Source organism: Sinohyriopsis cumingii, chromosome 8, assembly GCF_028554795.1.
Source record: "Sinohyriopsis cumingii isolate HCF-2022 chromosome 8, ASM2855479v2, whole genome shotgun sequence".
In the NCBI taxonomy this organism is placed as follows: Eukaryota; Metazoa; Mollusca; class Bivalvia; order Unionida; family Unionidae; genus Sinohyriopsis; species Sinohyriopsis cumingii.
The window spans coordinates 104,336,623-104,348,772 of NC_142968.1; the positions used below are offsets into that span (position 1 = coordinate 104,336,623).

Here is a 12,150-nt window from a genome sequence, read left to right on the forward strand (position 1 = left end):
TCCACAAAGTGCAAACAGGAAATTGGGATAATTTTGCATGTAATATAAAAAAAAAAAACCTTAAATTTATTATTCTAGTATCAAACAGGCCAAAGATAGCCCCACCCCCACCCCCGGCCTGAAAGTAAATAAATGCCATATTTGAACAACTCCTGACCCAAGGATGGATGGTTGGACAAGGGTTACACTATACTAAATGCAAAACTAGAACTCCTGAACCAAGTATGGATGGTTGGACAAGGGTTACACTATACTTATCGTTTACATGGTAAGGCATAAAATGACTAAAGAAAAAGGTAACACAGTGTTGATGAACATGAACTTTACTGATGGTTCAGATGTTTTGTGTACATTTCAATGCATGGTACAGTATATCTACAAGGTCAAAGGTCACTAAGCATAAGGACAAAGGAGAAACACACTTTTAAAGAGGATACAGAATAAAATCTACATAACAATTTCAAGGATCATTGCTAGGCAATGAGCAAACTTATATAAAGTTATAACCCTGGTATTTGTTTCTTATACCCCTCCCCCTTTACAACTGATGAAAGATTGAAGGCTATTATCAAACCTACTTTCCCGTCCAGTATATAAACTGGACAGATTTTTGTAAAACATCTCTTGAAAGTAAACTTTTTCATTTATGGGATCAAAACATGGGGAAATCAAGGTCTGAGCATTTTACACGCAAACACACACACTGAAGAAAATGATCACAGCTATCCTTCTATGGAAACTGTAGGTGCATTACAGCCACAGGCAGTTTCTTTTCACACATGAATACCATATCCTGTATTTTTTTTTTAAATTTTGGGGTTAACCACAGCTAGTCTTAAATGCTCACATCAACAAAGGCAATCCAAAGCTTCCTGATTATACTGATTGGAACATAACACTTCAGTCACCATAACTGCTAAAACAAATGATAGTGACAGTTCTCTCCCTTTCCTTCCAACCACATTTAATATAATTTAGGATTTGTATATAATTTATAACACTATCATTGCAGGTCCAACTGTTCAACATAGGTTTATAATTCTTCTGCAATGTACATTCCGAGGTACAATTCAGACCTATATCCAGATGAATATCTTTGCAGTTTTAAAACAATTATAAGCAGCTTCATGACCACATGAACTTCTTACGAACATAAGCAAATTACATATATGATAATGTATGTTTAGAGCAACAACCAAAAAAAAAAAGTGTTTTCCTTCTCATCTTCTGATAATTGAACAATTATCTTCTTCAATATAAGAAATTACAGACTTAAAATTATACCAACATATGTGTACCCTTATCAATACATGCATGTTTGTTTCCCTCAATGTCTCTGAGTAATTCAATAAAAATAAAAAAGGGCACAAAAAGAGGGTAAAACTGCATATGAAACAAATAAATTATAAATTCTGGTTAAAATTATGGAACATGCTTGATAATATTGAAGTGTCAAAATTTTGGCATGATTTCTTAACTTAATCATAATATTTACATCTTTTATAAAAATTTCATCACTTGTCCTAACAGCACATATTAAATTACAAACTAGAATGCAAGTGTCCCTTACTACAACAAAGCCTGCCATTATCTTTTGTTCTATGACCAGTTTCTTTACCTTTTAAACCTAAATATTGCTTTCCAAAAATACAAATACATACCAAGGATAATTTATTATTATCATCCCTTTCATTTTCAGATTGCAAAATTTTGCATTTCAAACATTTACACTTTAAGAACATAAATTACAGTTTAGTATTTATTTCAACAATTACATGAACAGGACCGAGATTTTCTTAATGCAAGTTTGCAGAATACTGCAGGAATATAATTACACTGGATCCATAATAAGCGAACTAAAATTGACAAATTTTATGGTGTCACTTCAAATGAAACGGACTATAACCTTTTTGGAATGCAATATACACCTCCTTTAATCTATAGGGAGGAAATAAAATTGTAAATTTGCAAGGGCTCTCCAGATCAAGCAAGAATAAATCCGTCAACTTCAATCCCTGTCAATTCTAGTCACATGTGGTAATTGCTTCTAGACCAAACAAGGTTCAATTTTCTTTTGAGGTCCATTTTAATACAGCATATTTAATGCAACACGAAATGCTTAGAATTGGGATCCCACAAAGAATGGATATAGCCTTACTCAACCAACCACTCATTTCAATTCCCCCACCCCCACCCCTGTAACTGTTGTGTAATTTTTTTGAATAGGAATGACCAAAACTCAAGTCATTTTTGCTTGCAGAAGAAATTGAAAAATTGATACCCACAAAAGAATTGAATTTGAAAGAAAAGAATCCTCAGTATCTATTTTGGCATCACAAAAATGCCTTCACTTGTACCTTTAATGGCATTTGTGATGTGAAATTTCCTCCCACTTGCAAATCTGGGCATCCAAATTCTACACCGCTTGCTAGCTTTCCTGAATTAACTTTATCCCACCCCACCCTGTGAAAGAAAAATGAAACAAGGGAATTAAGGTGTCTGCTTCAAAAGATACCAAAATGCTTATTTGTTCCTACTCCCCTATTTTTGCACTGTGTCATAAACTCCTGTTGTATCTTCTTTCATTGAAGGTTATGCATCCATTAATGAATTGTCACACGATTTATGATGATAGATGAAGTTAACCTAACTAAATTCAATTCAAAGCAGTATGATAATGTCTGTACTCATGGTGTGGTTATGATAAAATAACGTGAAGATAATAAGGTTACTGATCGGAACTATCATATTATTATCATCTCAGTGGAATTCCCTAGTGTACATATATATCATGCATGCTAATTGGATCAGAAATCAAACAGTACACTTAAAAACTTCAACAAAAAAAATAAATACAACTTTTGTAATGGCCAAGGAGATGAAAAACATTTTGTTCACAATTAGCACGTGTGAGTACAGATCAACTTCTCCCACCACATCCAATTTTGACTCACATTTATAAGAGAGTTCCAATTTTCTTCCCTGCTGTTGTGACCAGATATGGTAGATAATGTCGTCCTTTGTAACTATAATATTAAAACAAGTTTATGATTATTATATCCTGAGAAATGACACCAACATCATGTAAAAATTTTAATGTATATATTAGTTTAAAAATTTTGGGGTTATAAAAATTTTTCATGCTTGTTCCAACATCTATATATTTATACACGAGATTAAAATTTTACAACCAGGTTTGTATTAAAATTCACTCTTGTCCTATGCAAATTAGAAAAGAACATGAACAAAATATTGTATTCATTATTTTAACCATTCCATCTTTAAATTTTTTTTAAAAACCCACCCAAAACAATGAAGGACAAAAACATTTGGTGCTTAATGCTGTATATTCTCTGTAACCTATTACAGGGTACTGGTCTGTTTCAATTACAAAGACGAACCGTTACAGCACTAATGTAAATTAAAACCCTTCCAGATGGTGGTTATGCAAGCAACAGTATTTTGGTTCATTTAAACCAAATTGTTAATGCATGAAGAATTTTACTCTTTCAGAAAGAAAAAAAAAAAACCATTCAATGGAGTTTAGTTTCCACTTTTTGAACAAGATAAATGACTTAGCTGATCAGCACAAACTGTATTAGTCTCTTGTATTTTCATACAGACTATTTCTACTACACAAAGGGGTGTCCTTTCTGTTTCTTCAAGGTAAGAGAATTAGGAGACCATTAACAGGAAATGTCATTGATGGAACAAATGCTAGACTTCACCAACAGAACTAAATTCTAGTCTTGTTAAAATTGACTGATCAAAATATTGCATGTATGTACTTTACTTAAAACTTATGTTAGTGAAATTGAAGCAAGAATTCTTCAGAAACTTAATATCATAACCAATTAAAATGTAAATGAACAACAAAAAAAACCCAACAAAACAAAAAGAGGGTCCCTTGAAGGGATTTACGCACTACTGGGCAAAAAGAAGTTCCAGAAATTTAATACAAGGCCTTTTCTTCCTGCCAGCTGTTGAAACCATTTTTGATACTCTTCAGCAAATAACAATATTTTCAAATTAGCTGCTGTGGTACACACAGTGGAAGCCAGCTTTGTACCATTTTCATTTCAGACAAAGTGTACATCAATTAGAAGTCTTGGTGAAACCCCATGTTATGATCATCATCCATTTAGGGAGAATAGTGACCAGAAGATTTTAAAGACCAACATCCTGGCAGCATTATTGGATGCACAACTGGCACCATTTTCACTTAGGAACTAGGCATCATAAGAAGTTTCTTGGTGAAAACCCCATCTGGGAGAAGAGATAGTAGTTTCAAGAAATGATTTTCCATTCAGCTGGAGTACCATGAACAAGATTTTCAAGATGGCTGTTGTGCTATCCATATTGGACATCTGATCAGTACAAGTGTGACTTAGGACCAACTAGACATTATAAGAAGTCTTTCAGTGAAAACCATATGTTGATATGACCATCCATTCCAGGCAATTGTCAATAACAAGATTTTCTAGATGGCTATTGTTGCAGATATAATGGACGTTAGATGGGTACCATTTTCATTTATGACAAACTAATCATTATAAGAAGTCTTTAAGGGAAAATGTCATCTTGACACCATTTTCATTTAGGACCAACTAGACAAAATAAGTCTTTTTTTTAATGAAAGCCGAATGTTCATATCACCATCCATTCAAAAAGAAATGTGATAAGATTACCAAGATGGTCACTGTGGTGGCCATACTGGATATCCAAGCAGCAACAGTACACTATGGGATGAATGTGAATATAAAATTTCATCACAATTTACCACGTAGTTTAGAATTGGCGATAACAAACCGGTGTAACCATATATTCAGAAGGAGTATCAATAATATTTTCAAGCTGTAGTGTCCATACTGTAATTCAGATTGGCACAGTTTACATTTTGGACAAACAAGGCATCATAAGGAACTTTTAGTAAAAATGCCATCTTAATATGATCATTCTCTGCCAAGTGGCACCCCAATTTTCAAGAGGGATACTATGGTGGCCATACTGGATGTCCAATAGGTACTTTTTCATTTAGGACCAACCTGCATGTTGATATGACCAGCCATGTAGCAGTAATAACAAGATTTTCCAGATGACTTTGGTGTCAGCCATACTGGATGTCAGATCAGCACCAATTCCATTTTGGATCAGTTATAACATTTCCAAGATAGCCACTGTGGTGCCTGGCTGTGTGAGTGCCACCATTTACATTAAAAACCATGGTATATAAATAAAGTTCAACCTTCCAAGTAGTTTCAGAATAGCTTTACAAAACTTATGCTAACAGATGAAAAGACAACAGACCAACCCATAAGCCCTTCTCGTCTATGACCAGTAAAGCTAAAAATCCTTTGTGAAAAATTGCAGCATTTTTTGAAGGGGTCAAACTAATACAATGTCCATTTTGTCTCTAAGCAGCTTCAAATTTCCAGCTGCACTGAAACAATGACAAAGTTTCTCTGTGCTATTATTCCCAGTGAAAGTTGTCTCCCCTTGTCAACAAAGCCATAACATCTTTAAAATTTGTCTCTATTGTCTCTAACAATGACTACAGACTTTTTCTACACTGAAGGCCTATGACACATTTGCCCAGGAAAACTGGCTGTATAATATTTATCAACAATTTCAATAAATAATTTCACAAAATATTCAACAGTAATGTACAAATGCAATTTACAAATACATTCATTAGCATTGTAGAGTAACCTACAAACATGTACACAACATTTTCATCTCTTGTCCACATTTACATGTCTAACAAGATTTCATACCAAATGCAACCAGCAGCAAATATCCAACATTACTAATAAAAACTTCTCTCCCATAATCCTTCCAGCGAGCAAAACGTTTCTTTTTTCACAATCAGACTGCCATACCACAGCAAATCGTTATTGAAGTCTGAAAACTTTTTCATTTATTGATAGATAAACAAGACTGACAGCAAATCTAAATTAATTTTGATTGTTTTAAAGTCAAAAGGCTTCTTGTGCCGACTGTGAAGTATCTTATTCTCATTATGTAGTTTACAGCTGTGCCTTAAAATAAATCCAGAGTTGAAGAAGCAAGGAACTGTTTGATCAAACTTATCTCCTACTGAAGTTGCTATATGAATATATCACATTTTTATGCCAGTTGATAAACTGAGGTTAATTGTTGCATAACATCCAATGTGTATTCTGAATCAACAAGATGCATGATTTACTATTTTATTTTCCCAAAACAGGAGAATTTATGCATGTAGTTGCAAATTTAAGATCAACGTACAAGAAGCTACATTTCCTGATTTTCACATTATATCATTTTGTACATACACAGAGATGCTGCCATGTGCTTAGATGCCGAGGTGCCTCCAAGACTACAGATTAATGGACCAATTTGTTACACCCCTCTTAGGACAATTCAATCTGACCTCTAGAAAGTTTCTGCATAAACAACATCAGATCTCAATTACACGCACATAAACATGTCTACCTGATCAATCCAGACCAATGACATGAAGGTCATAAACACATTAGATTAGAAACTTTCTTTTTAATATTAAAAGTTTTCTTTTAAAAATCAATTGGTAAAGCAAACTGTGAGAGACACCGGTATTTTGCACCATCTTTCCCCCAACTGACTTTTAAAAGCTGCATGACCATCAATCGTATTTTTTAAGAATTCTGTCCAGGCAATATCCCTGTATGTAAGAATAGTTAACTAAATCTAATACACTTTGCAGCTATTTTGCTTTTCAGATTAAGTTATGTATTACTGCTTCAAATAAAGCAATATCGGCAAAATCACAAGCACCTGAAACTCATCAGTGTATGTACATTTCACTGCAAATAATGAGTAAAGCATCGTGAAAAATGTAATAAACTTCATTGAATCTAGTCAAGAATCTTTACCGTCTTTCATTAAAAGTTTGTACAAACAATAAATATTTAAATGAAATATTACCCAACTTGTATTTTTTTGTATGTACCTGACAAACATTACAAAATAAATGTAGTTTGTGCCCAATGTACAGGCTCCAATAAAACTCAACATTAATACATGACATCTGATCTTGATTAATTGCAATAACAATATATTAGGCAACTGTAAAGTTAGAATTACAAATTAAAGATTCATTAAATCCATATTTTCTTGCATACATTCTATTAGAATTTTTATCGTAGATCCTGTTAATACTTTAACACAGCCAAAATGCAAATATATGCTCGTGCCAATAGGTATTTTTTCCTCAAATTGATGATCAACACACTTTAGGCTGACTTTCAATACATTTTCAATAGCAGAGACTTAATAGCTTTGTGACTTTGTAAATGGGGAGCATAATTAACAAACTAGCTCATCTTTACTGCTACTAAAGTTTTTGTTTTCAAGGTAAAAAACATTTCCAGTTATTCAAGCTACATATTAATACCAATGTGTTCCCTCGACTTCTTCACCCCTTACAGCTTTCCATAAACAAATGCAAATGGTCTCCCTTGAACTGTTATGTGTTATTTAATCTTGAAACATGTACCATTTCTGTGCAGAGCACAATTTTATCTGCTCCCAAATATGTAAGAAACATTAAATATATACTACTTAAGAAGTACGAGGGGGGGGGGTATTTTCAATTTGTTCTGGATGTTTCTGTTTAAGTATATAATTAGACATTTTTATAATTAATTTATGTCCTTTTATATGTACAATACTTGTTTAAATGTTGAATATACTGTTAATTAATATCTATTACACTTTTTAATATCATGGCAAGAAATTCCATTTGCATTTCCCAAATAATTCATTCTATTCCTTCAGTAGATAAGTTTATTTTCCTTGCAATAACAGTTCCATCCAGGTTACAAAACTTTTCCATGGTTGTTTATCATTTATCAAGAGCATAAAGGTTAACTAGTTCAATATTCCTATTTTGTTATACAATGAGAATTTACATATCTCTGATTCATGGGCAGAAATATTGTCTTAGAAAGCCTAATTTTAACAAGTATGAATCTTATTTCAGATAGTAATTTTATCTAAAACATTTATTAAGTTGTAAGTCGTATTTCATTCTTGCTATGTTCTGTTTCAATCCAGGTTGCTGGAGTTACATCCCCTTTCTCGCGGCTTGCTAGCCTCTCTACTCGTTTCCATTGTGTCCCTAAAGCAATCCATCCTACACCTACTCCTCTATCTTGTATATATTTACAATCAGATGCAGTTCCACCTCATCAAAGCTCGACTGCTTTATGAATCTCCCACTGGAACGCAAGTACAATCTATCTGTTGCACTCGAAAGGCATTCATCTGCTCAGGACTTCAGGAAATTATCTGATGATTAACTGGCTATTAGCATGATGGCAACACATTCATCTGGAAATTTTACAGATTCCTGTCCATTCATCGACTACACTGATGAGACAAGAGCTCACAAATCACATGCATATAGAATATCCTGTTGCTTGTCTCATGTGCAAGTCCAACAGAGAACATTTCCATTGCTGTCCTGAGCTAAATTGTGTTGTCCCTGTACTGAACATATTCATCATGACCCAACTACAACACAACTGACATACAGCTGCAAACAACGAGCCATCATAGATAATATGATGAAACTTGACAGAGCTACATCGAACACGTGCAGTGAGCAATATTTTTTTCCACTATAGCAGAACTTTAACAAAAGCTTTGAGGAGTTAGGTGCATGTAAACTTTGGCCAATAGCTTCCATGGATACTGGTACTATTGAACAGACAATTTCTGTAGTGGAATTATGTTACCATCAACTCACTTGCCATGGGCATACATAAATAATGCGCCTAATCTTTCCACCGACGTTAATGGCTTGCAACTGGACTCTGCTGTACACAGACCCCGACCATTGGAGACTCTTCACCCCTATCTGCTGAAGGAGCAGCAGTCCTACTGTGCTGGGGCCGAATATCATGTCCCACAAGTGTTGCTGTTGTTGTAGTTGCAAGGGCAAATGGGAATGCAGAGCCCTGCCAAGTCTGTTGTGAATATTGTCCATACTGAGATGAGTACCCTGGGAGTGGCACATTCATTGCAGCACCTACTTGTCCAGAATCTATACTGCCTTGTATAAGTGCTGGCCCTGCGATAGTTGGAGGAACATTGGTCATGTCTACTGGTAAGCCCATATTGGGCATTGTCATTGCACCCCCAAGCCCAGTTGCTTGAAAACTATGCCCTAACAATATATTCTGTGAACTTCCATGACCCATAGTCTGTGCCTGTCCTTGTGCCGAGGGTGGCGACTGGTGTCGGTGGTGTGAAATGTGAGGTCGGTGTGACTGGGAATGTGAGTGGGATGATCCAAGTCCACTATCGTTGCTATGACGACTATGATGTGATTGGTGTGTCTCCCCACCATCAGGCCACCTCTGCAATGGTGCAACAACATAACCTTGCTGATGACTATGGGCACTTGATCCTAATGACTGGCCAAGGCCTCGAAGCTGGCCATGAGTAGATTGTGGACTCTCACACTCCATTGCTGTGTATGCAATTCCATGGCCTTGATGGGCTGAATGCGAGTGTACATGTAGGTTGGAGTGATGCTGGTGGGTTGGATCTGACCGGGCTCGTCCACTACTTGAAGATCCTACTGGGGGAGAAAAAAAGAAAACCAATAACAATTTAATCTCACTTAATGGAACAAAACTTGTCATGTCAGCTGAGATAAGTTACTGTATACTTAGGGTCTCATTATTGCACTCGTCGTTTTTCTTTTCCTTCTTGAAATCCAGGAGTCCTTTCCTATTTTCACTTTACTAACTTTACAACCAAAAACATTCCATTTTATTTAAAGTATGGCAAATTTGCAGGTATCTTTGCTTAATAAGGTACAAACATAATGAAATATAGTATTAAACTTGCTACTTTATATTCTTCTAAATACACTTCAATTACAGAAAATGTGCTTTTCCAGTAACTCATGAATATGTTCTCCATTGATGTATTTACACATTTGCTGTTTAACTATCAAATGAAAAAGGAAACCTTCCTAAATATGAATCCATGGCCAAGAAAACAAAACCACAGATTACACTGTCTTGCTCCACCATGTTCCTGCAGCCATCATATATATGAGAAGTGCTGCTCAAAATGTCCATTTCAGAGGCAGTTCTCCCAAAGGGAAGTGGGAAGAGTGAAAACATGTAAACATGTAAAGTATTTTTGTGCTTTCTTGTCGGCCTGAACAATGGATCTTTATGCATCAGCACTGATGTCTTTATGAACTTGCCTATATTAAGTTCTGATGACTCATGGCTGCTTATGATCTTACATTGTCCAGAAATTACTTTTATAGCAATCCATAGATCAATTTACTATACCTCTCCAAGAGACAATTCAATAGAAATCCTTGCATAGTTTCTGCGTAAACCACACCAAATCTCATTCAGGCAAGTGCCTCCATGCAAACAGTATGTTTACATCAAAATGCAGATTAACTGTATTTTGGACAAAGGACATAAACATGATAATTTGATCAACATTCACTCTGAATGAAAATAAGAGGAATTCACAATGTCACTGTAAATCACAGAAATGTTTACTTACGACCGATTTTTTTAAATTGAAAAAGCTTCAACTTGTTGCTCAAACAGATCTAAATTCACTTTAAACAGTGACATCTGCCTAGTAGCTGAATGCAAACTTTGCAAAGAAATCAGAATCAGAAGTATGGTTTTCATGAAAATTTCTTCCAATGCTGTTGATGACTGTGTCAAGAAAACAACTGTTCCAAGATTTCTTCATTTCTTATTTTTTCATTTCAGCAAAGTTGTCAATACTGAACAGCCTTTAAGCTAAGATGCTTTCTGTTTACATTGTTCAAAGGTGTTTTTGAGAGATATTTGAAGGTTTTTCCTATGTTTATTAATGGCTGCCATGTGTGTTGGTGGATTGGCAGCATTTATACAGATCTGAAAGTCCTACAGGCCAGGTTGCCTTCTGTCCTAAAGGTTTTCCTATTTTAAGTAATCACAGCCACATCTGAAGGTGGTTTGGTATCATTTATAAAAACTTAAAATGTGCTCAAGCAATGATGCTTTGATTTCAAATTTTGTCACTTTTTCAGTGTTTTCCGAGTTATTTCAAGATTCCTAATTTTAGTAACAACAGCCACAGCTGATGGTGGGTAAAGATAACATGTACCATTTATTTAACGCTTTCTGTAAATAGGTCAAATTTTGTTTAGTGTTAAAATTTTTTAGTTTTAAATAAATTTGAAGTTTTTTTTAATAACAACTGCCAACTTTGATTGTGGATCATCAAGTGTTCAATTTTTAAATCCCTCATGCTAGGATGCTTTCAGGTTCTTTTTAGCAGGTTTTGAAAACGATTTTTCTAATTTTAGTAATGGTGGCCATATTGGATGATGGATCATCATCAGTATAACAAAATATTAGAAGTCATGTCAGAATGCCTCCTGTAATCTTATCTGCAAACTGGACAAGAATCTTTTGAGAAGCAGTTAATGACAGCAAAAGACTTAAAACAATTCCCTTAAAGGGACTAGTCAAACAGAATTTCCAGCAATTCAAGATAAGACCAATTCTTCCTGTTAACTGTCAAGTTGTTGTTGTTGAGTTTAATTATAGTGGCGTGCACACAACTGTGCATGTGCCACTTTTTTCTGACTGCACTGCAGCCTGCTAGTTGTTCCTGGGGAAGGGAATGGTGCCATCTCCCCCAGGCTTTTATGGATTCAAGGAACCCTGATAGTTTGGCCTCAATATGTGGGTCCATTAAGGTCCCTTACAGTTGAATGGTTGGCTGTCATTAGTGGGAAGGAAAGCTCGGGAACGGTCCTGCTTGCTTTACATCGCTGGTTTCTTGTTGCATTTGCCTGGTGTTTCTTGCGATTTTTTTTCCAATTTTTTTCTTCTTCAAAATGTTCTTAAAAGGTGGGGGGGGGGGGGGGATGTTCTATGCTGTTTATAGAGGTTCTAAGTAGAAATCATGTATGAAGAGAGATTTTCAAGGTTATTATAGTATTACTAGTCGAGGTGTTTAGGGTGTGCTTCCTACGTTATGTTATTTATACGTTTTTAGATATTGCCCCTTCAAGTTATTTATTCATTAATGTTTTTAGAGTCTGAATGTTATTTATACTTTATTTAGCAAGAGACGGAGTCCTAGCCG

The 12,150-nt window shown here is 35.1% G+C and overlaps 1 protein-coding gene across 6 annotated transcripts in view; it reads right to left on the minus strand.

The window, feature by feature from the left end:
• Nucleotides 1-307: 307 nt before the first annotated feature.
• The window catches only part of LOC149794293 (dual specificity tyrosine-phosphorylation-regulated kinase 1B-like), a 96,080-nt gene continuing 84,237 nt past the window's right edge, over nucleotides 308-12,150 (minus strand). For 5 of the 6 annotated variants that reach the window (XM_089968451.1, XM_089968445.1, XM_089968449.1 and 2 more), the window contains one exon: nucleotides 308-9,607. In XM_089968451.1, the coding sequence (XP_089824577.1) occupies nucleotides 8,817-9,607 (791 nt within the window). In that variant the 3' untranslated portion in view covers nucleotides 308-8,816. The remainder of the gene's footprint in view (nucleotides 9,608-12,150) is intronic. The other variant, XM_089968446.1, reaches the window with a different exon arrangement.